The 26,010-nt window shown below is 47.5% G+C and overlaps 1 protein-coding gene across 3 annotated transcripts in view; it reads left to right on the forward strand.

The window, feature by feature from the left end:
- Positions 1-26,010, forward strand: part of cdk19 (cyclin dependent kinase 19) — a 243,388-nt gene that overhangs the window by 152,934 nt on the left and 64,444 nt on the right. For all 3 annotated transcript variants that reach the window (XM_033022000.1, XM_033021999.1, XM_033021998.1), the window contains 3 exons: positions 7,729-7,872; positions 12,313-12,382; positions 17,044-17,116. In XM_033022000.1, coding sequence (XP_032877891.1) covers positions 7,729-7,872; positions 12,313-12,382; positions 17,044-17,116 — 287 coding nt within the window. The remainder of the gene's footprint in view (positions 1-7,728; positions 7,873-12,312; positions 12,383-17,043; positions 17,117-26,010) is intronic.

Here is a 26,010-nt window from a genome sequence, read left to right on the forward strand (position 1 = left end):
TGTACGGAGTTTGTACCTTCTCCCTGTGACCTGTGTGGGTTTTCTCCGGGTGCTCCGGTTTTCTCCCACACTCCAAAATCGTACAGGTTTGTAGGTTAATTGGCTTCAGTACAAATTGTAAATTGTGTGTCGGATGTGCGTGGCTTGCTGGTCAGGGTGGACTCGGTGGGCCGAAGGGCCTGTTTCTGTGCTGTATCTCTAAACTAAACTAAACCAAACAGCACTCTGAACCAAACATGGGTTAGAATCTAATTCACCTTGAGCATTTCCTGAACTAACATCTATCAATGGACAATAGGTGCAGGAGTAGGCCATTCAGGCCCTTCGAGCCAGCACCACCATTCAATGTGATCATGGCTGATCATCCCCAATCAGTACCCCGTTCCTGCCTTCTCCCCATATTCCCTGACTCCGCTATTTTTAAGAGCCCTATCTAGCTCTCTCTTGAAAGCATCCAGAGAACCCGCCTCCACCGCCCTCTGAGGCAGAGAATTCCACAGAGTCACCACTCTCTGTGAGAAAAAGTGTTTCCTCATCTCCGATCTAAATGGCTTACTCCTTATTCTTATCTCTCTATGAGAAAGAAACAGAGAGTGAGAAGTATCATTCTCTGTTGGTCTGGAGATCATCCTTTAGTTTACTTCAGAGATGCAGCAATGAAACACGCCCTTCGGCCCACCGTGTCCGCACCGACCAGCGATCCCCACACATTAGTACTATCCTACACACTAGGGACAATTACAATTCTTACCAAAGCCGATTAACCTACAAACCTGTACGTCCTTGGTGTGTGGGAGGAAATGTTCTACCTTAAAAATGAACCAGTGCAGTGCCTGTGAAGCAGTGCCAATGGATGGGCAATTGTTTAGTTTGGTTTGGAGATACAGCGTGGAAACACCGCGCCGACCAGCGATCCCCGCACATTAACGCTTCTAGGGACTATTTATTTGCATTTACACCAAGCCGGTCACGGTGGTGCAGCGGTAGAGTTGCTGCCTTACAGCGAATGCAGCGCCAGAGACCCGGGTTCGATCTCCCCGTGATCTGCGTGGGTTTGCTCCGAGATCTTTGGTTTCCTCCCACACTCCAAAGACCTACAGGTTTGTAGGTTAATTGACTTGGTAAATGTAAAAATTGTCCCTAGTCGGTGTAGGATAGTGTTAGTGTGCGGGGATCGCTGGTCGGCGCGGACCCGGTGGGCTGAAGGGCCTGTTTCCGCACTGTATGTCTAAACTGTATGTCTAAACTAAACTAAACTAAATTAACCTACAAACATACGTCTTTGAAGTGTGGGAGGAAACTGAAGATCCCGGAGAAAACCCACGCAGGAGAAGGTACAATAGACAATAGGTGCAGGAATAGTCCATTCGGCCCTTCGAGCCAGCACCGCCATTCATGGCTGATCATCCCCGATCAGTGCCCCATTCCTGCCTTCTCCCCATATCGTTTTTAAGAAGGAACTGCAGATGCAGGAAAATCGAAGGTACACAAAGGTACTCCACTGCGAAATCTCCTCAAGGTATGCCTACTTTGAAGAAGTTCTCCTCTCTCTGGAGACAGTTTCGTAACCTCCTAATTCTCCCAATTTTGTTGGCCCTTGCTGTCTCCTCCCCTTCCTCGGCCCTCGGGCTGTCTCCTCCCATCCCCCAGCCCTCGGGCTCCTCCTCATCCTTTTTCCTTTCTTCTCCCCGCCCCCCCCCCCCCCCCCCCCCCCCATCAGTCTGAAGAAGGGTTTCGGCCCGAAACGTTGCCTATTTCCTTCGCTCCATAGATGCTGCTGAACCCGCTGAGTTTCTCCAGCATTTTTGTGTACCTTCTCCCCATACCCCCTGACTCCGCTATTTTTAAGAGCCCTATCTAGCTCTCTCTTGAAAGCATCCAGAGAACCTGCCTCCACTGCCCTCTGAGGCAGAGAATTCCACAGACTCACCACTCTCTGCGGGAAAAAGTGTTTCCTCGTCTCCGTTCTAAATGGCTTACTCCTTATTCTTAAACTGTGGCCCCAGGTTCTGGACTCCCCCAACACCGGGAACATGTTTCCTGCCTCTAGCGTGTCCAAACCCTTAACAATCTTATATGTTTCAATGAGATCTCCTCTCATCCTTCTAAACTCCAGAGTGTACAAGCCCAGCTGCTCCATTCTCTCAGCATATGACAGTCCCGCCATCCTGGTAATTAACCTTGTAAACCTACGCTACACTCCCTCAATAGCAAGAATGTCCTTCCTCAAATTAGGGGACCAAAACTGTTCACAATACTCCAGGTGTGGTCTCACTAGGGCTCTGTACAACTGCAGAAGGATCTCTTTGCTCCTATATTCGATTCCTCTTGTTATAAACTGCGTACAGACAGCACCCGTAGTCGGGATGGAACCCTGGTCGCGGGTGCTGTGAGGCAGCGACTATACCATTGTGCCACCGTGCCGCTCCCCTGCGCCACTGTGACTGACGCACCCTTTGCATCTGTTGCTGGTAGCCACCTCCTGACGCCTAGCTTCCTGCATGTGTGGCAATGCTTTCAGCAAAAGCCGGCACCCATTGTCCACACATCCTGCCCTCTGCTTGTCCCTGACATATCCTGCAGCTCCCACATGACATGGATTGTGCACTCCATGGGACTGAGGAGGCATGCCGTGCCTCTGTTTATTCAACTCGCCCAGCAAACAGAGAGCGTGTACTTACAATAGCGTCAGTACCACATTACATGCTGATTTACTTATCCTGAAGGAACGTCTTGAATCCTCTGGCTCTGTGTTTGAAGCAAACGCTTGTTTCAAGTGCTGTGACTCCTTGTTTCTACATTTTGACTGCTCCTCTGTTCCTCATGCTCCTTTTAGGTTCACTGCTATCCTGTTTGCCTCGCTACTTCTAAATTCAATGACAATGCTTCTTTTACTCGCCACGATACTTTGACCATGCTTCTTTTAAAATCACAAGGGCTCTATTTCATGCTCCCGTTATATCCACTGGAGCTATTTTTTACCCCCATTATCTGCCTAAACTCATAGGAATTTTGGTTCCTGTCTCCTTGAAACTTGCAGAGAGTCTGTCCCTGCACTCCTGTGACTCAATGGGACTGTTTCCCCACTTCCTTTCTCATTGAGTGGCGCAGCGGTAGAGTTGCTGCCTCACAGCACCAGAGACCCCGCTTCCATCGCCACTACGGATGCTGTCTCTCAGCAGTTGGTATCACTCTGGAGTTTAGAAGGAAGAGAGGGTATCTTATTGAAACATATGATTGTTAAGGGCTTGGACACGCTAGAGGCAGGAAACATGTTCTCGATGTTGGGAGAGTCCAGAACCAGGGACCACAGTTTAAGAATAATAATAATAATAATAATGGATGGGATTTATATAGCGCCTTTCTAATACTCAAGGCGCTTTACATCGCATTATTCATTCACTCCTCAGTCACACTCAGTGGTGGTAAGCTACTTCTGTAGCCACAGCTGCCCTGGGGCAGACTGACGGAAGCGTGGCTGCCAATCTGCGCCTACGGCCCCTCCGACCACCACCAATCACTCACACACATTCACACACAGGCAAAGGTGGGTAAAGTGTCTTGCCCAAGGACACAACGACAGTATGCACTCCAAGCGGGATTCGAACCGGCTACCTTCCGGTTGCCAGCCGAACACTTAGCCCATTGTGCCATCTGTCGTCCCAGATAAGGAGTAAGCCATTTAAAATGGAGACGAGGAAACACTTTTTCTCACAGAGAGTGGTGAGTCTGTGGAATTCTCTGCCTCAGAGGGCGGTGGAGGCAGGATCTCTGAATAGACATAGAAAATAGGTGCAGGAGTAGGCCATTCGGCCCTTCGAGCCTGCACCGCCATTCAATATGATCATGGCTGATCATCCAACTCAGTATCCTGTACCTGCCTTCTCTCCATACCCCCTGATCCCTTTAGCCACAAGGGCCACATCTAACTCCCTCTTAAATATAGCCAATGAACTGGCCTCAACTACCTTCTGTGGCAGAGAATTCCAGAGATTCACCACTCTCTGTGTGAAAAATGTTTTCCTCATCTCGGTCCTAAAAGATTTCCCCCTTATCCTTAAACTGTGACCCTTCAAGCTTTCAAGAGAGAGCTAGATAGGGCTCTTAAAGATAGCGGAGTCAAGGGATATGGGGAGAAGGCAGGAACGGGGTACTGATTGGGGATGATCAGCCATGATCACATTGAATGGCGGTGCTGGCTCGAAGGGCCAAATGGCCTACTCCTGCACCTGTTGTCTATTGTCTATTGTTCTCCCCATGACCTGCGTGGGTTTTCTCCGGGTGCTCTGGTTTCCTCCCACATTCCAAAGACAGGGTCTGATTCCACGCTGGGTCTCCAAACTAAACTAAACACCGGTGTTGTTTCCCACACTCCTCGACTTCCCATCTCCTGTGTTCCTGAAACAGAACAGAACAGACCCTACAGCGCAAGAAGAGGCCCTTCAGCCCACACCAAACGTGTTATCCCATCAGACAAGCAGCTTGGGATGGCACGGTGGCGCAGCAGTAGAGTTGTTGCTTTACAGTGCCAGAGACCCAGGTTCGATCATGACTATGGGTGCTGTCTGTACGGAATGTTACGATGTGGAGAGGATGTTTCCATTCATGGGAAAGTCTGGGGCTAGAGCTCACAGCCTCAGAATTAAAGGACACTTTTTGGGAAGGAGATGAGGAGAAAGGTAGTCAATGGATATTTTTAAGGCAGAGGTAGATAGATTCTTGATTAGTACGGGTGTCAGGGGTTATGGGGAGAAGGCAGGAGCATGGGGTTAGGAGGGAGAGATAGCACAGCCTTGATTGAATGGCGGAGTAGACTTGATGGGCCGAATGGCCAAATTCTGCTCCTATTACTTATGACATGACCTTATGACCATCCATACCAAAGATGATGCAAAATTAAATTAATCTCCTCTGCCTGCACGTGATCCACAGCCTCCAATTCTCTGCATTTCCATGTGCCTGTCCGAAAACCTCTTAAACACTACCAGCAGATTTTTGCCAGCAAATACATGTAATCATGGACAAAGGGGCCACAGTTTAAGAATTAGGGATAGGCCATTTAGAACGTAGATGAAGAAAAACTTTTTCACACAGAGAGTGGTGAGTCTGTGGAATTCTCTGCCTCAGAGGGCGGTGGAGGCCGGTTCTCTGGATACTTTCAAGAGAGAGCCAGATAGAGCTCTTAAAGATAGCGGAGTCAGGGAATATGGGGAGAAGGCAGGAACGGGGTACTGATTGGGGATGATCAGCTATGATCACATTGGATGGTGATGCTGGCTCGAAGGGCCGAATGGCCTACTCCTGCACCTATTGTCACTTGTCCATTAAGATGTGGTGGGCGAGGATATGGTAACAGAGTAATCAAGATCTCCGCGGTCGGTGCCCTGACCCTCCATAAGTCGCCGCTATGGACGGCCTCTGGTCGATGTTGGAGCCGTCTGGTCGTGATGGTCGGACGCCGACGTCGGGACAGGTCGAGCACACCCCGGCCCGGAGCTCCCAAATCGGCCACCTCCTTACCGGAGACCGCGGCTTCCAGATGTTGTAGGCCGCAGGCCAGCGGTCGGAGCTCTTCCCCGGTGACCCCCGGCGAGGGATAGTGTGCAGGGAAAGCTGGTCGGCGCGGACTCGGTGGGCCGAATGACCTGTTTCCGCACTGTGTCTCTAAACTAAACTAAACTCGGTGGAGGCGCTGCGAGCTGGCTGCCCTGCCCGCAGCGTGTTAGTCATTTTCTACTTTTTTTGTTTTTTTAGTATGTCCCAATGTGTGTTTTTGATGTTTCTCAGTGTGTCTTGTGTGGGGGGGGTAAGTGGGAACCGCTTTGGTCGCCTCCTCCACGGAGAGGCGACATTTTCCATGTCGCCTCCCGCACGGCCTAACACAAAGAATCGATGCGGCCTTTCCCGGAGACGGGCCCGGGGCTTCAGCAGCAGGTGCAGCGTGGACTTTTTCATCGTGGAGCGGACGAACCCTCGCCGGGGGTCGCCAGAAGGGAGCGCTCCGAACGCTGGCCCCCAGCAGCCTGAAGCCGCGGTCTGCGGGGCTCCAGCTGGTGTGCCGTCCGGAGCTGGGATCCCTCGTTGGGGACCCCGGAGGAGAAGAGCTCCGACTGCCGGCCCGCGGCCTACAACATCTTTTGAAGCTGCGGTCTGCGGTGCTTCTAACTGCGGCGCGGCGGGGTCTTTAGATCTTCGACCGACAGCCTGCGGCCTGCACCATCTTGAAGCCGCGGTCTCCGGTAGGGAAGCGCCGATTCAGGACTTGTCTGTACATCTGGAAGCCCGCAGCGGCGACTGCGGAGGGTTGTGATCCCGACCATGGGGGAAAATGGAGGAGGACTGACTAAACTTTGTGCTTTCCACCACAGTGATGAATGCTGTGGTGGATGTTTATGTTAAATATTTATTGTGTAATAGACAATAGGTGCAGGAGTAGGCCATTCGGCCCTTCAATCCATCACCGCCATTCAATGTGATCATGGCTGATCATCCCCAATCAGTACCCCGTTCCTGCCTTCTCCCCATATCCCCTGACTCCGCTATTTTTAAGAACCCTATCGAGTTCGCTCTTGAAAGCATCCAGAGAACCGGCCTCCACCGCCCTCTGAGGCAGAGAATTCCACAGACTCACCACTCTCTGTGAGAAAAAGTGTTTCCTCGTCACCGTTCTAAATGGCTTACTCCTTATTCTTAAACTGTGGCCCCTGGTTCTGGACTCGCCCAACATTGGGAACATGTTTCCTGCCTCCAGCGTGTCCAAACCCTTAACAATCTTATATGTTTCAATGTGAACCCCTCTCATCCTTCTAAACTCCAGAGTGTACAAGCTCAGCTCCATTCTCTCAGCATATGACTGTCCCGCCATCCCGGGAATTAACCTTGTAAACCTACGCTGCACTCCCTCAATAGCAAGAATGTCCTTCCTCAAATTAGGGAACCAAAACTGCACACAATACTCCAGGTGTGGTCTCACTAGGGCTCTGTACAACTGCAGAAGGACTGTGTGTTTGTTTTATTGTACCGCTGCTGCTGGCAAATTAATTTCACTGCACTTCATTGTGCATGTGACGAATAAATCTCACTATTGACAATTGACTATTGACTTGTTATTTCCTATATAATGGATTGGGCACCTAAATGATATTGGCGCCATTGTAGACTCTCGGACTGTCTTTAATCGGACTTTACTGGACTTTATCTTGCAGTAAATGTTATTCCCTTTATCCCTTTATGTACATTGTAAACAGCTCGATTGTAATCATGTATTGTCTTTCCGCTGGGTGGTTAGCACGCAACAGAAGCTTTTCACTGTACCTCAGTACACGTGACAATAAACTAAACTCAACTAAACTAAACTAATCCATCGATCGGTGTGAGAAAATTCTGTTCGGTTCAGTTTATCGTCACGTGTACCGAGGTACAGTGAAACACTTTTTTGCGTGCTAACCAGTCAGCAGGAAGACAATACATGATTACACTCTAGTCATTCACAACGTATAGAAACATGTTAAGGGAATAACGTTCAGTGCAAGGTAAAGTCTGATCAAAGATAGTCCAAGGGTCATCAATGGGGTAGATAGTAGTTCAGCACTCCTCTCTAGTTGGGCTGAAGGGCCTGTTTCCATGCTGTATGACTATGACTAATAACAATGAGCAGCATGTGTCATTTACAATGAATTCAACAACGATATTCTTTGCTTTATTTCATTTCCTGTCTTTTTATTGTAGATATTTGGGCCATTGGGTGCATTTTTGCAGAACTGTTAACATCGGAACCCATTTTCCATTGTCGGCAGGAAGATATCAAAACGAGTAACCCTTTTCACCACGATCAGTTGGATCGTATCTTCAGCGTTATGGGCTTTCCTGCAGGTCAGTTTGCTGATGTACTGTGTAATGTCATCTGGTGCATTAATTAAGGTTACTATACTGTCCCCTAAATTGATACGCACAGGTCTACTAGAGCTCTCGGTTGCTAACTATTTTAATGCCCCTTCCCATTCCCACCCTGACCTGGGCCTCCTCCATTGTCAGTGTGAGGATATTCATTGGTGCGAGTGCAGGCACAGTGAGAAAGGGGGTGAAGATGAAAGTGATAATATCCCAGTGAATAGTGAAATATTTGATCATTAGAATTGATTAAGTAGAAGATTAGCTTGAGTGGAGCTTAACCTTTTTGGGTTTTGAAATAAGCTGAAGTTGCAAAGATGTGGGAATCAGGAAACTGGAGGCCAGCATTCAAACTGCTCTGATAGTGCACCCTGTTCTTCCCAAGTAGAATACCATTTACAATAGTGAGAAAGGATGTATTTCCTGGGAAGGTGGTAGCTTCTGTAAACAGAAGCCTTCTGGCTGACATCGAAGATTACATTGCTAAGACGGAATTGTAAATGTTGGGCTTTTTGACCAAGTTCCTGTTTCAAAGTTTGTGATCAACAGTTTGTGATAGATAGAGCCACAAGATGAAAAGTGTATTGTATCAGTGAGAAGAATACTTTGAATGGGTACAGCCTGGGATTGATTTGTATTAAACATCATTGCTGCAACTCTGTATAAACATGTGACTACTATTGCTATTGAGGGAGTGCAGCGTAGGTTTACAAGGTTGATTCCTGGGATGGCGGGACTGTCATATGCTGAGAGAATGGAGCGGCTGGGCTTGTACACTCTGGAGTTTAGAAGGATGAGAGGGTTCTCATTGAAACATATAAGATTGTTAAGGGCTTGGACACGCTAAAGGCAGGAAACATGTTGCCGATGTTGGGGGAGTCCAGAACCGGGGCCACAGTTTATGAATAAGGAGTAAGCCATTTAGAATGGAGACGTGGAAACACTTTTTCTCACAGAGAGTGGTGAGTCTGTGGAATTCTCTGCCTCAGAGGGTGGTGGAGGCAGGTTCTCTGGATACTTTCAAGAGAGAGCTAGATAGGGCTCTTAAAAATAGAGAAGTCAGGGGATATGGGGAGAAGGCAGGAACAGGGTACTGATTGGGGATGATCAGCCATGATTATATTGAATGGCGGTGCTGGCTCGAAGGGCTAAATGGCCTACTCCTGCACCTATTGTCTATTGTCTATTGAACACAATACTCTAAACGCAGCCTCACCAAGTGGAAGCTCGCACTGTTTTACTCTCAGCATGAATACAGGGCAATGCTTACAGATTATAATAAAACAATCCTGTTATCAACCGGACCTTGTGAACGAGAATTCAATTAAAACATTCCTGCAGCTCATTGTAACAGTATGATTGCAATAATGGTATCTGGAAAATACCAAGGCCAGTGGGAGAAGGGTTCACTCCCATTCCTGCCCACAGTCGGCCCATTGTCAGACTCGTTATCAGCAAGTGAAAATAACTATTAGTCACACACTGAAAATGTCCCAACTCCCAATGAAGGGCTCTCCATTTCTCTGAATTAAAAGCTAGTTGTGAATAAACTATTTTCAAACTATTGTTATTTGAATGGCGACACAAGGAACCGCAGGTGCTGGCTCACCAAAAAAAGACGCAAAGTTTTGAAAGTACTCAGCGCGTCAGGCGGCATCTCTGGAGAAAATGGATAGGACCTGAAACGTCACTTATCTTGTTCTCCAGAGATGCTGCCTGAACCGCTGGGTTACTCCAGCACTCTGTGTCTGGAGTAACCCAGCGGGGAGGCACCGTCCTGTATGGGTATGGCTGTTCCAGGTTTCCAAAGCCGCTGTGAGGATTCTCCCGACGCCGGAGCACCATCATCCGGCGAGAACGGCCTGGAACATCGGGCCTCCGTAAAGACGACTGCGGAGGCCTCAATAGGCCCGACTATGGGTGGACATGGGGATGGGGACTGGACTTTGTGCCTTCCCTCATAATGGGAACCATTGTGGGGGGATGTTTTTTATGTTTAAATTTCTTTATTATTGTTATGTTGTATTCTTTTTTTATGTGCTGCAATGGCAACACACATTTCACTACACCTATGGTGTATGTGACTAATAAAGAACCTTTGAACCTTTGTCTTTTTATAGTTCTTTTTATTCCAGTAACACGAGGCCAGCCTCTGGGAGATCTCCCGTTTGCTAAACACATCAGCTCCCCCTCTCATTCCAACACTAAACCTTTCTGTCCTGGGCCTCCTCCATTGTTAGAGTGAGGCCCAACGCAAATTGGAGGAACAGCATCTTATATTTCGCTTGTGTAGGTTACACCTCAGCGGTATGAACATTGACTTCTCTAACCTCAAGTAACCCTTGCTTTCCCTCTCTCTCCGTCCCTACCCCACTCCCAGCTCTCCGACTAGTTTCACTGTCCTCCTGATTACTTTTACTGATTGTATCCCTCGTTGTCACCTTCTCTGGAGAGGAAAAGACTACAAAAAGTAGTAAACACTGCCCAGTCCATCATCGGCTCTGACCTCCCTTCCATCGAGGGGATCTATCGAAGTCGCTGCCTCAAAAAGGCTGGCAGTATCATCAAGGACCCACACCATCCCGGCCACACACTCATCTCCCCGCTACCTTCAGGTAGAAGGTACAGGAGCCTGAAGACTGCAACAACCAGGTTCAGGAATAGCTACTTCCCCACAGCCATCAGGTTACTAAACTTGACTCAGACAAAACTCTGAACATTAATAACCCATTATCTGTTTATTTGCACCTTATCTCTTTATTTATTGATGTGTGTATATATTTATATAACGGTATATGGACACACTGATCTGTTCTGTAGTCATGCCTACTATGTTCTGTTGTGCTGAAGCAAAGCAAGAATTTCATTGTCCTATCAGGGACACATGACAATAAACTCTCTTGAATCTTGAATCTCCTCAGCCAACACTGAACCATTCTACATTTCCGTGAACATCGTCTGCTTTGATCTGTCGTTTTCACACCTCATCCTTCCATATCCCTCCCCTGACTCTCAGTCTGAAGAAGGGTCTCGACCCGTAATGCCACCCATTCCTTCTCTCCAGAGATGCTGCCCGTCCCGCTGAGTTACTCCAGCATGTTGTGTCTTTATCTTCGATGTAAACCAGCATCTGCAGTTCCGCGCAACATATTGCCACTTTTTAAATGACTGCAGCATCCCATTCACTAAGGACCAACATGGACATATGGACTGTGAGAATCTAGTTGTGTCTACTAGGCTAAATCCTGCTCACAGAGTGGCAGATCTAGAGCCACCATAAACTCAGGGCCCAGGATAAGAGATCCAGTTTATCAGTGTTGTAGCTGCCAGCCATCTCAGGCGAACAAGTGTCCTTCAATAAAATCTAAAATGAGAATTAGTGCAGGAATTACTTTGCACTCCCCCCCCCCCCCCCCCCATGATTTATTTCAAGCGGTTTTACTTATTATAGACAATAGTCAATAGATGCAGGAGTAGGCCATTCGGCCCTTCGAGCCAGCACCGCCATTCAATGTGATCATGGCTGATCATCCCCAATCAGTACCCTGTTCCTGCCTTCTCCCCATATCCCCTGACTCCGCTACCTTTAAGAGCCCTATCTAGCTCTCTCTTGAAAGCATCCAGAGAACCTGCCTCCACCGTGGTCCGAGGCAGAGAATTCCACACACTCACAACTCTCTGTGTGGAAAAGTGTTTCCTCGTCACCGTTCTAAATGGTTTACCCTTATTCGTAAACTGTGGCCCCTGGTTCTGGACTCCCCCAACATTGGTAACATGTTTCCTGCCCCTAGCGTGTCCAAACCTTTAATAATCTTATATGTTTCAATAAGATGCCCTCTCATCCTTCTAAACTCCAGAGTGTACAAGCCCAGCCGCTCCATTCTTTCAGCATATGACAGTCCCGTCGTCCAGGGGATTAACCTTGTAAACCTACGCTGCACTCCCTCAATAGCAGGAATGTCCTTCCTCAAATTAGGGGACTAAAACTGCACACAATACTCCAGGTGTGGTCTCACTAGGGCCCTGTGCAACTGCAGAAGGACCTCTTTGCTCCTATACTCAACTCCTCTTGTCATGAAGGCCAACATGCCATTCGCTTTCTTCACTGGCTGCTGTACCTGCATGCTTACTTTCATTTATCAAGAATAAGAAAAGTATATCTGAAGAAGGGTTTCGACCCGAAACATCGCCTATCTTTTTTTCTCCAGAGATGCTGCCTGTCCCGCTGAGTTACTCCGGTACTTTGTGTCTATCTTTAGCAAAAGTATTATTGACTTGGCCATGGACTGTCACAGAATCTGTAAACATTAGAGGAAGTGAAGAGGCCAATGGTGCCATTTTTTAATGCTGTAACATTAAGATTATAGATATATGCATGTGATATTGTAACATGTTGCACAAAACCTGTTTTTATTTTGCCAGATAAAGATTGGGAAGATATCCGCAAAATGCCTGAATATCCAACCCTGCAGAAAGACTTCAGGAGAACAACGTAAGTTCTGAACGTTCGCAGTTGCTCTTTCTGGTTGGTTTTTGTAGAGTCATAGAGTGATACAGTGTGGAAACAGGCCCTTCGGCCCAACTCGCCCACACCGGCCAACAATGTCCCAGCTACCCAAGTCCCACTTGCACGCGTTTTGCGAATTTTCAAATTTGCAGATGACACAAAGCTGGGTGGCAGTGAGGAGGATGCTATGAGAATGCAAGGTGACTTGGACAGGTTGGGGGAATGGGCAGATGCATGGCAGATGAAGTTTAAGGCGGATAAATGTGAGGTTATCCACTTTGGTAGCAAAAACAGGAAGGCAGATTGCTATCTAAATGGTGTCAAGTTGGAAAAAGGGGAAGTACAATGGGATCTGGGGGTTCTTGTACATCAGTCTTTGAAAGCATGCAGGTACAGCAGGCAGTGAAGAAAGCGAATGGCATGTTGGCCTTTATAACAAGAGGAATCGAATATAGGAGCAAAGAGGTCCTTCTGCAGTTGTACAGAGCCCTAGTGAGACCACACCTGGAGTATTGTGTGCAGTTTTGGTCCCCTAATTTGAGGAAGGACATTCTTGCTTTTTGAGGGAGTGCAGCGTAGGTTTACAAGGTTAATTCGCGGGATGGTGGGACTGTCATATGCTGAGAGAATGGAGCAGCTGGGCTTGTACACTCTGGAGTTTAGAAGGATGAGAGGGTATCTCATTGAAACATATAAGATTGTTAAGGGCTTGGACACACTAGAGGCAGGAAACATGTTCCTGATGTTGGGGGAGTCCAGAACCAGGGGCCACAGTTTAAGAATAAGGAGTAAGCCATTGAGAACGGAGATGAGGAAACACTTTTTCTCACAGAGAGTGGTGAGTCTGTGGAATTCTCTGCCTCAGAGGGCGGTGGAGGCATGTTCTCTGGATGCTTTCAAGAGAGAGCTAGATAGGACTTAAAAATAGCGGGGTCAGGGGATATGGGGAGATGGTAGGTACGGGGTACTGATTGTGGATGATCAGCCATGATGACATTGAATGACGGTGCTGGCTCGATGGGCCAAATGGCCTACTCCTGCACCTATTGTCTATTGTTTCAGCTCTGTACCTCTAAACTAAAAACACAGATGGTGCAAGATGAAAGAGAGCGTAGCATCAGGGCAACACGGAGCGATCAATACTCCCCCTCACAGCGGGTTCTCTGCACAGGGTCGCCAGTAATTTGTAGCTGGGGGAACGGCAGTGGAGGGCAAAGATTCTCACCATGTTTCCAACTCCACAGTGGCCAGCAGCGGGGGATGGCAGCTGTTCAATGTGTGGACGGGTTTGCAGTTTAGTTTTGTGTGGTTTAGAGACACAGTGAAGAAACAGGTCCTACGTCCCCACCGAGTCCACGATCCCCGTTCACCAGCACGATCCCACATGCTCGAGGGACAATTTCCAATTTTACCTAAGCCAATCAACCTACAAACCTGCATGTCTTTGGAGCGCGGGAGGAAACCGGAGCCCCCGGAGAAACCCCACGCAGTCACAAGGAGAAGGGACAAACTCCGCTTGGGCAGTCTGCACCCTAGCGGCATAAACATTGAATTCTCCAATTTCCAGTAGCCCTTGCTGTCTCCTCCCCTTCTCAGCTCTCCCTCAACCCTTGGGTTCTTCCTCTTCCTTTTTCCTTTCTTCACCCCCCTCCCCCCACCAACCCCCCCCCCCCCCCCCCCCCCCCCAACCCTATATCAGTCTGAAGAAGGGTTTCGGCCCAAAACGTTGCCTATTTCCTTCGCTCCATAGATGCTGTTGCACCCGCTGCGTTTCTCCAGCACTTTTGTCTCCCTCCGTACAGACATCTCCCGTAGGCAAAATTGAACCTGGGTCTCTGACGCTGTGAGGCAGCAACTCTACCGCTGCGCCACCGTGCCGTTCTTACTTTGTTCTTGTGTTGTACTTATGATCATTTGGATTGTAGTCACAGAGACTCACTCACAGAGCCATGTTTGATCCTGACCTCCGGTGCTGTCTGTGTGCTGCTTGCACCTTCTCCTTGCGACCGTGTCAAGTCAAGTCAAGTTTATTCGTCACATACACATACGAGATGTGCAGTGAAATGAAAAGTGGCAATGCTCGTGGACTTTGTGCAAAAAGACAAACAAACAAACAAACAAACTACAAACAGAATGGAACAGAATCACATATTCTTTTACATATTACATTTTGTGGGAGGAAGAAAAAAGGAAAAAAACAGCAATTTAAAAAAAAAAAGCAGTAGAGTGGTCCAGTAAAGTTAGTCCCTGGTGAGATTGGAGTCTACAGTCCTAATGGCCTCCGGGAAGAAACTCCTTCTCAACCTCTCCGTTCTCACCGCATGGCAACGGAGGCGTTTGCCTGACCGTAGCAGCTGGAACAGTCCGTTGCAGGGGTGGAAGGGGTCTCCCATGATCTTATTGGCTCTGGAATTACACCTTCTGATGTATAGTTCCTGGAGAGGGGCGAGTGAAGTTCCCATAGTGCGTTCGGCCGAACGCACTACTCTCTGCAGAGCCTTCTTGTCCTGGGCAGAGCAATTCACAAGCCAGATGGTAACATTTCCAGACAAGATGCTTTCCACAGCCGTTGAGTAGAAGCACTGGAAGATCCTCGGAGACACTCTGAATTTCCTCAATTGCTTGAGGTGGTAAAGGCGCTGCTTTGCCTTACTCACGAGTGCTGCAGTGTGTGATGTCCATGTCATATCCTCAGAGATGTGGACTCCCAGATATTTAAAAGAGCTCACCCTATCCACCCTATTGTGGGTTTCCTCCTGGTCCTCCGGTTTCTTCCCACATCCCAGAGAACGTGCGGGTTTGCAGGTCAATTGACCTCTGTACATTTCGCCTAGTGTGCAGGGAGTGGATGAGAAAGTGGGATAACATAGGATCAGTGTGAACAGGTGATTGATGGTCGGCGTGGACCCGGTGGGCCGAAGGGGCCGTTTCGAAGCTGTATCTTTCAATCAACCAAGTGCTATAAGGAATTTGCCCTCAACGGAGCACAGCTCAACAGAGTGCAGTGAATACAGAATTGAACACTTCTCTATCATGCCGAACAATATGTTTTGTAAAGAAACATTCTCTTTTTCTTTGTCTACTCAGCTGCACAGGTGGAACTTCTTTAACAACATTTGCTTTCTGGATGTTCTGCTAATTTTGTTCATATTGCAGTCGTCGTAATTTGCTTTGATTAGAATCTCTGTATTGGAATAAGAGACAATAGACAATAGGTGCAGGAGTAGGCCATTTGGCCCTTCGAGCCAGCACCGCCATTCAATGTGATCATGGCTGATCATCCACAATTAGTATCCCGTTCCTGCCTTCTCCCCATATCCCCTGACTCCGCTACCGTCAAGAGCCCTATCTAGCTCTCTCTTCAAAGTATCCAGAGAACTGGCCTCCACCAGCCTCTAAGTCAGAGAATTCCACAGACTCACCACTCTCTGTGAGAAAAAGTGTTTCCTCGTCTCCGTTCTAAATGGCTTACCCCTTATTCTTAAACTGTGGCCCCTGGTTCTGGACTCCCCCAACATCGGGAACATGCAGTTTAGTTTAGAGATACAGCGCAGAAACAGGCCCTTTGGCTCACCGAGGAAGGACATCCTTGTGATTGAGGCAGTGCAGCGTAGGTTCATGAGATTGATCCCTGGGATGGAGGGACTGTCATATGAGGAAAGATTGAAAAGGCTAGGCTTGTATTCACTGGAGTTTAGAAGGATGAGGGGGAGGTTCTTATAGAAACATATAAAATTATAAAAGGACGGGACAAGCTAGATGCATGAAAAATGTTCCCAATGTTGGGCGAGTCCAGAACCAGGGGCCACAGTCTTAGAATAAAGGGGAGGTCATTTAAGACTGAGGTGAGAAAAAACTTTTTCACCCAGAGAGTTGTGAATTTATGGAATTCCCTGCCACAGAGGTTTCCTCGTCTTCCGTTCTACCCCTTATTCTTAAACTGTGGCCCCTGGTTCTGGGTTCCCCCAACATGCGGATCATGTTTCCTGCCTCTAGCGTGTCCAAACCCTTAATAATCTTATATGTTTCAATGAGATATCCTCTCATCCATCTAAACTCCAGAGTGCACAAGCCCAGCTGCTCCATTCTCTCAGCATATGACAGTCCCGCCATCCCGGGAGTTATCCTTGTAAACCTACGCTGCACTCCCTCAATAGCAAGAATGTCCTTCCTCAAATTAGGAGACCAAAACTGCACACAATACTCCAGGTGTGGTCTCACTAGGGCCCTGTACAACTGCAGAAGGACCTCCTTGCTCCTATACTCAACTCCTCGTGTTATGAAGGCCAACATGCCATTCGTTTTCTTCACTGCCTGCTGTACCTGCACGCTAACTGAATATGACAGTAAATAAGAGACATTTGTGCATCATCTTGTTTTCTCTTCCTGTCCTTTGGTCCCCCGGGCCATATACTGACTGGGGGAAGGCAGGCTAATGTGATCTTAGGCAGCTGAGGGTGTGTGGCTGTCCATTAGTGTGTCCTGTGCACTCCCACATACTTTGGTTATGTCACTGTGTGGAGAAACACTGTAAATCATACAATTAAATGTATATTCTGTAGCAAATTGTGTGCACGTAATATTGTCTTATTGGTTTGGAATTAAATTGGTGAGAAAGTCTAATTTTGATTTCCTCTTGCGTTCAGTTATGCAAACAGCAGCCTGAATAAATATATGGAGAAACATAAAGTCAAGCCTGACAGTAAAGTCTTTCTTCTGGTGAGTTTTTACCTCAAGCACTTTGATTTTAAAAAACTGCCCCAAATGGATTGATGTCATCAAAATTAAATAATGTTCGACAATAGACAATAGGTGCAGGAGTAGGCCATTCGGCCCTTCGAGCCAGCACCGCCATTCAATGTGATCATGGCTGATCATCCACAATCAGTACCCCGTTCCTGCCTTCTCCCCATATCCCCTGACTCCGCTATCTTTAAGAGCCCTATCTAGCTCTCTCTTGAAAGTATCCTGCCTCCACCGCCCTCTTATCCCTCATAATCCTTGTGGCGTCAGCTGATGGTCAGACCACGGGTCGAACCCTCGTCAGTAGGTATGAGGACAGTCACGTGACGTCATGGGCTAAGGGGAGTGACCTAGTACTTCAGCAGATCCTACCTGGAGATCATCAGTGTACAGGTAGCTGAGCTCAAGGCAACACCCTCGCTCAGCAGCAGCAGCAGCAGCAGCAGCAGCAGCAATGACAATATGTTAGAGAGGAACAAACAACCATGTAAGGTCTGAATAGAGCAACTGTTTATTCACCACGGTTGGTGCCACTACATCCTGTTCATTCATTTACCTACAACAGATGTAAGGCTCATTGATTTACTAATATGTGTCATTAATATCATTAAAGGGCCTGTCCCACTTTCACGACCTAATTCACGACCTTTTTTACTCGTGGACATTTTTTATCAGGCTAGAAAAAACGCCCCGACCTACTTGATGCCACGAGTACCTATGACTAGCATCACGACCTACCTACGACCTACCTACGTCCTCCTACGACCTTGTGACGACCATGCTGCGAGTATGAGTCAAGGGCAAACTCGGCAGAGGTCGTGAATTAGGTGATGTTACAGGGTATGCATGTGGTGTAGGTTCATAAGTGATAGGTGCAGAATTAGGCCATTCGGCCTACTCCGCTATTCAATCACTGCCTTCTCCCCATAACCCTTGACGTCCGTACTAATCAAGAACCTATCAATTTCCACCTCACAAATATCCATTGGCTTGGCCGCCCAGGCCGTCTGCAACATTTTTGGTGGCTGTACATCCTGATGGAGATGTGGTTAAAGGAAAAATCCACTATGGAAGTCCATTCTCGGGTCTATCCTAGAATTTAGGTACAAATGCACAGTTGTACTTTATCAAAAAACACCGTACTTTCAAAACATGCACGGGGGCTGCTGCTCTGACTCCAGGTATCATATTTCAGCTGATATGAACATTTGGTATTTTGTGGCATGATATCTAACAATTGGAATAGAAAAATCATTAATCTGTAAATAATTGACATGTGGCCTGATCGATGATGACCTTGCACTGTAATTGGACGGCATTCAACAAACTCTGCCTAATCCCATTCCCTATTTTTCTACACGATGAAGGCTCCTCAACTTAAGGCCCTGTCCCACGTTCCCGAGTTACTCACAAACTCTCCCGAGCTTTCCCCTTGATTCGAACTCAGAGAATTACGGTAATAGCCGTTCGTAGGTACTCGGGGCTAATTTTTTTACTCGTGGACATTTTTCAACATGTTGAAAATACGTCCCGACTTACCTGATGCCCCGAGTACCTACGGCTGGCATTACGAAGCTACGAAACATCTACGGACTCCTACGGACTCGCTACCGACATTACCCGGCATTCCCCGAGTTCGAATCAAGGGGAAAACTCGGGAGAGTTCGTGAGTAACTCGGGAAAGTAGGACAGGGCATTTAACCTCTGTTTCTCTTTCCACAGATGCTGCCCAACCTGCTGAATGTCTCCTGCATTATCTCATTTTATTTCTCATCTCCATCACCTGTTGAGTTTCTTTTTTTTCCTTGTTCCGCTCTATAATTTTTAGTTTGGTTTACAGAGAAAAGTTTTTTGGTGCCTGCTAACCAGTCAGCAGAAAGCCGATACATGATTACACTCGTGATATTTACATGTCCCGTGTACAGATACATGATAAGGGAATAACAATAGACAATAGGCAATAGGTGCAGGAGTAGTTCAATTGGCCCTTCGAGCCAGCACCGCCATTCAATGTGATCATGGCTGATCATCCCCAATCAGTACCCCGTTCCTGCCTTCTCCCCATATCCACTGACTCCGCTATCTTTAAGAGCCCTTTCTAGCTCTCTCTTGAAAGTATCCAGAGAACCCGCCTCCACTGCCCTCTGAGGCAGAGAATTCCACAGACTCACAACTCTCTGTGAGAAAAAGTGTTTCCTCGTCTCCTTTCTAAATGGCTTACTCCTTATTCTTAAACTGTGGCCCCTGGTTCTGGACTCCCCCAACATCGGGAACATGTTTCCTGCCTCTAGTGTGTCCAAACCCTTAACAATCCTTTATGTTTCAATGAGATGCCCTCTCATCCTTCTAAACTCCAGAGTGTTCAAGCCGTTTTAATGCAATGTTTTAATGCAATAACGTTTTAATGCAATGTAAAGCCAGTGAAGTCCGTGAAGGATAGTCCGAGGGTCTCCAATGAGGTAGATAGTAGTTCAGGACCGCTCTCTGGTTATGGTAGGATGGTTCAGTTGCCTGATAACAGCTGTGAAGAAACTGTCCCTGAATCTGGAGGTGTGCGTTTTCACATTTCTGTATCTTTTACCCGATGGATGAGGGGAGAAGAGGGAGTGGCCGGGGTGCGACTGGTCCTTGATTATGCTGCTGGCCTTGCCGAGGCAGCGTGAGGTATAAATGGAGTCAATGGAAGGGAGGTTGGTTTGTGTGACGGTCTGGGCTGTGTCCACAATTCTTTCCAATTTCTTGCGGTCTTGGAAGGAGCTGTTCCCAAACCAAGCTATGGTGCATCTCGATAAAATGCTTTCTGTGGAGCATCTGTAGAAGTTGGTGAGAGTTGTAGGGGATGTGCTGAACTTCCTAAAGCCTTCTAAGGAAGTTAGTGGGCTTTATTGGTCGTTGCTTCAATATTGGTGACAATAGACAATAGTCAATAGGTGCAGGAGTAGGCCATTCAGCCCTTCGAGCCAGTACTGCCATTCAATGCTTTCAAGAGAGAGCTAGATAGAGCTCTTAAAAATAGCGGAGTCAGGGGATATGGGGAGAAGGCAGGAATGGGGAACTGATTGGGGATGATCAGCCATGATCACATTGAATGGCGGTGCTGGCTCGAAGGGCCGAATAGCCTACTCCTGCACCTATTGTCTATTGTCTATTGACAATGTTATCATCCCCAATCATCAATGTGATCATCCCCAATCAGTGCCCCGTTCCTGCCTTCTCGCATATCCCCTGACTCCGCTACCTTTAAGAGTCCTATCTAGCTCCAGAAGATGTTGGTAATATTGACTCCTAGGAATGTAAACCTTTTAACTATCTACTTCGGCACCGTCGATACAAACTAGTGTATGTGTACCGCTTCACTTCCTGAAGTCCATCGTTATCTTCCTTGCCTTGCAGACTTCAGATTTCTCTGGCATTTTCATCCATAAACAACACGTTCCACCACTTACTTTATCACCCCTTAATAGAATCATCGTCGTAGAGTAATGCAGAACACACACACAGTTCTGTTGGCCCTTAACATTTCAATGCTAACCATCAGTGGCCATAAATACCAATCGACGTTACCGGCATGTAATCCACGGCCTTCCACAACTCAGCGATTCGAGTATTTACTTAAATGTAGACAAAAATGCTGGAGAAACTCAGCGGGTGAGGCAGCATCTATGGAGCGAAGGAATAGGTGATGCTTCTTCAGTCTAAAGAAGGGTCTCGACCCGAAGCGTGACCTATTCCTTCTCTCCATAGATGCTGCCTCACCCGCTGAGTTTCTCCAGTATTTTTGTCTACCTTCGATTTTTCCAGCATCTGCAGTTCCTTCTTAAACAAGTATTTACTTTGATATAACAATAAAGATTGTTAAGGGCTTGGACACGCTAGAGGCCGGAAACATGTTCCCGATGTTGAGGGAGTCCAGAACCAGGGGCCACAGTTTAAGAATAAGGGATAAGCCATTTAGAACGGAGACGAGGAAGCACTTTTTCTCACAGACAGTGGTGAGTCTGTGGAATTATCTGCCTCAGAGGGCGGTGGAGGCAGGAAATCTGGATGCTTTCAAGAGAGAGCTAGATAGGGCTCTTAAAGATAGCGGAGTCAGGGGATACGGGGAAAAGGCAGGAACGGGGTACTGATTGGGGATGATCAGCCATGATCACATTGAATGGTGGTGCTGGCTCGAAGGGCCGAATGGCCTACTTCTGCACCTATTGTCTATTGTCTATTGTCTAATAAAGGGTTTCTTTATTCAGGCATTATATGTTAGATATACATGGACGTTTAGTCCTCTGACACAAAAGTAATTGTTGCTGCTGCGAGGTTGTTGCCTCGTGGGCTCGAGTTTGGGAAAAGCTCCATCCAAGACCGCAAGAAATTGGAAAGAATTGTGGGTACAGCCCAGACCATCACACAAACAAACCTCCCTTCCATTATCTCCATTTATACCTCGCGCTGCCTCGGCAAGGCCAGCAGCATAATCGAGGACCAGTCTCACCCTGGCTGCTCCCTCTTCTCCTCTCTCCCATCGGGTAAAAGATACAGAAGTGTGAAAACGCACACCTCCAGATTCAGGGACAGTTTCTTCCCAGCTGTTATCAGACAACTGAACCATCCTACCACAACCAGAGAGCGGTCCTGAACTACTATCTACCTCATTGGAGATACTCGGACTATCCTTCACGGACTTCATTGGCTTTACATTGCACTAAAACGTTATTGCATTAAAACATTGCATTAAAACGTCTTGTACAATACAATACAATACAATTTATTTGTTGTCATTTGAACCCAGAGGTTCAAACGAAATTTGGTTTCTGCAGTCATACAAACAAGAAGAAGAACCAAGACAACACAATTTACACGAACATCCATCACAGTGAATCTCCTCCTCACTGTGATGGAAGGCAAAGTCTTATCTCTCATCTCTCCCCTGCACTCCTCGTTCTCCTCCCGATGTCAGAGTCAAAGCCCCTGGCGGGCGATGGTAAATAAGTCCCGCGGCAATTATAAAGCCGCGCCGGGTGATGCAAGGCCGCGCTCCGGGTCTTGGTGTTGGAGCCCCCGGCGGGCGCTAACAAGTCCTGCGGCCATTTAAAGCCGCGCCGGGCGATGTAAGGCCCCGCTCCAGGTCATCCTCAACCCTGCAACTCGGGCGGGAGAAGTCGCCGTTGCGGAAGCCCCGAAAAGCGTTTTCCCAGCAGGGACCCGCGGGCTCCCGGTGTCACCGTCCACCGGGCTGGCGGCTGGAGCCCCCGAATCTCCTGGGTCGGGCCGCAGCAGCGCGCCACCACCGCTCCTCCCGCTCCGAACTCGGCCAGCTCCACGATGGTGGGTAAGTCCGCAGCTCCGCGACTGGAGCCCCAGGTCGTTCCGGTTGGAGGCCGCTCCACGGTGCTAGGCCCCAACGACAACGGAGACCCGACAGAGAAAAGGTCGGGTTCTCCGTGCAGGGGAAAGATTTTTAAAAGTTTCCCCCACCCCCACACACACATACCCAGTTAAAAAAAAAAAAAACTACATACAAACGAGACAAAAAATAAAAAAACGACAGACGGACTGCAGAGGCCGCTGCGACGTGAGTCGCGCCGCCCACCTGCCTACACTCTGGAGTTTAGAAGGATGAGAGGGAGTCTCATTGAAACATATAAGATTATTAAGGGTTTGGACACACTAGAGGCAGGAAACATGTTCCCGATGTTGGGGGAGTCCAGAACCAGGGGCCACAGTTTAAGAATAAGGAGTAAGCCATTTAGAAAGGAGACGAGGAAACACTTTTTCTCACAGAGAGTGGTGAGTCTGTGGAATTCTCTGCCTCAGAGGGCGGTGGAGGCAGGTTCTCTGGATGCTTTCAAGAGAGAGCTAGATAGGGCTCTTAAAGATAGGGGATATGAGGAGGAGGCAGGAACTGGGTACTGATTGGGGATGATCAGCCATGATCACATTGAATGACGGTGCTGGCTCGAAGGGCCGAATGGCCTACTCCTGCACCTATTGTCTAATAAAGGGTTTCTTTATTCAGGCATTATCGGTTAGATATACATCGACGTTTAGTCCTCTGACACAAAAGTCATTGTTGCTGCTGCGAGGTTGTTGCCTCGTGGGCTCGAGTTGAGCTCTTGTGTGGGTCACGCACCCGAAGAGAGAAGAAGAGAGCTGGTCAACTCGAAGTGAGAGGGTTGACCCGGGGTTCGTTAAAACCTGTACCCCATGACAACTCCTCCCTGCCATTGCCCAGCCACATGACCAATACCCCCGACTGCTGAGGGTTGGTGTAGCAAGTGGCCAACCACCAGGTGGCGCCACAATATAGTCCGTCCACTGACTGGATAGCAGGCAACAAAAAAGCTTTCCACTGTACCTCAGTACACATGACAATAAACTAAGGAGCATTTAATTTTGTTAATTCCTGCGCCTTCTCGCAGTGTGCATTTCTGGCCTTTTCTTGTTATGGTTAATTGCAGTATGTTATTATTATTATTAAAGCTTTATTTCAGACACAGGTCCATATAACACATCAAACAGTACAAAGAATTACAAAGATACATTAAAAAATTGCATATTAGCCTAAAATATATATAAGCTATTGCACCAATGCCGTCTTAGCCTAGAAGTGAATCTATAGCAGCTTTTCAGAGGGCTGACTAGGGCTTCAATTATGTGGTTCTCTGACTTGTCCAGGCGACACATAAAACTAAACATCAGCTGTCTTAAGAGTGCCTCACAGGTTGGCACTCTAGTAGACACAAACAATGGACTGGCACTATGCCACCTAGGGACACGAAGTAGCAACCTCATTGCATCATTGTATGCAACCTTAAGCCTCTGCATACTCTTTTTCTTATAATTAGACCACAATTGAGCAGTATATAACGGTGTGATGTAGGTTCTGAACAGGGAACACTTCACAGAATCAGAGCACATATAAAACTTCCTTATAAGCATGTTGGCTTGAAGATAAATTTTACAGCGCTGTCGGTAGAGGTCTTTGTCATCCTTCCAGTCATCAGATATGACATGACCTAAGTATTTAATTTCCTCACACACAGCAAGAGGACTGTCTGACAAATAAAAGGTCGGAAAAGTTGATTCTCTGTCCTCAGCGCTTCTAATTACCATTATGCGGCTTTTCTTAGCGTTATACTTAATGTCATAATCAAGGCCATACTGAGAGCACACCTTCAGCATCTGCTGCAGCCCAGCACTACATGGACAGAGCAGGACCAGGTCATCTGCATACATCAGATGATTAACAATAGTGTTGCCCACAAGACAGCCAGTTTTTAGCCTATTTAACTGATTTGACAATTCGTCCATATAAACATTAAATAAAATAGGAGACAAAATTCCTCCTTGCCGCACTCCGTTACTAACACAGAATGGAGCAGATACAACATTGTCCCATTTAACGTAAAACGTTTGATGGGCATACCAGAACACTAAGATTCTCACTAAGAATTTAGGGGCACCTCTATTTAGCAATTTTACAAACAAGTGTTCATGGTTAATTCTATGTTGTCTAGTTAGCTCCATGTTAGACTAGTTACACTAGGAAATCTGGTCGGCTGAATTTAGAGACTTTTGTGTGGGAAGAAACTGCAGATGCTGGTTTAAACCGAAGATAGACACAAAATGCTGGAGGAACTCAGAGGGAGTGGGGTCAAGGGAAGAGCGTTCACGTCACGGCCCTGTTTCCACCAATCTTTCCACCACCACACACAAGAAGCACAAGACGGACACCATTGTACGCAGATGCCGAGAAGTGCGTTCAGTTCTGGCTGGACAACTTCTAATCTTGTGTGTGGACTCGACAAGAAGATTCAGCGGGACAGGCAGCATCTCTGGAGAGAAGGGATGAGTGACATTTTGGCTTGAGACCCTTCTTCAGACTGAGAGTCAGTCAGGGGAGAGGGAGACTAGAGATATGGAAGGGTAAGGTGAAAATGACAGGAAAAGGAGCAGCTGAAAAGGAGACGTAGAGTGGTTCATTGATAGCTGCGGAGAAGGTGGCAAGGAGGAGTACCATCAGTAAAATGTGATCAGGAGGATAGTGAAACTCATAAGAGAACTAGGATGGGGGAGGGATGGAGAGAGAGAAATGTGAGGTGCTGTATTTTGGGAAGTCTAACCTGGGCAGGACCTGCACAGTAAATGGTAACATAGAAACATAGAAAATAGGTGCAGGAGGAGGCCATTCGGCCCTTCGAGCCAGCGCCGCCATTCATTGTGATCATGGCTGATCGGCCCCTATCATTAACCCGTGCCTGCCTTCTCCCCATATCCCTTGACTCCATTAGCCCCTAGACCTCTATCTAACTCTCTCTTAAATCCATCCAGTGACTTGGCCTCCACTGCCCTCTGTGGCAGGGAATTCCACAAATTCACAACTCTCTGGGTCTTAAATGGCCTCCCCTTTATTCTAAGACTGTGGCCCCTGGTTCTGGACTCACCCAACATTGGGAACATTTTTCCTGCATCCAGCTTGTCCAGCCCTTTTATAATGTTATATTTCTATAAGATCCCCCCTCATCCTAAACTCCAGTAAATACAAGCCTAGTCTTTTCAATCTTTCCTCTTATGACAGTCCCGCCATCCCAGGGTAGGGCTCTGGGAAGTGTTGTAGAGCAGTGAGATCTAGGAGTGCAGGTAAATGGGTCCTTGAAGGTGGAGTTGCAGGTAGATCGAATGATCGTTTGGCTCATTGGCCTTCATCGGTCAAAGTATTGCGTATAGAAGAAGGGTCTCAACCCGAAACAACACCCACTCCTTCTTTCCAGAGATGCTGCCTGTCCCGCTGAGTTACTCCAGCTTTTTGAATGAATGAATACGTTTATTGGCCAAGTATGTACAGAGACAAGGAATTTGCCTTGTGTTTTGTGTCT

Source organism: Amblyraja radiata, chromosome 5 (genome assembly GCF_010909765.2).
Source record: "Amblyraja radiata isolate CabotCenter1 chromosome 5, sAmbRad1.1.pri, whole genome shotgun sequence".
Taxonomy (NCBI): Eukaryota; Metazoa; Chordata; class Chondrichthyes; order Rajiformes; family Rajidae; genus Amblyraja; species Amblyraja radiata.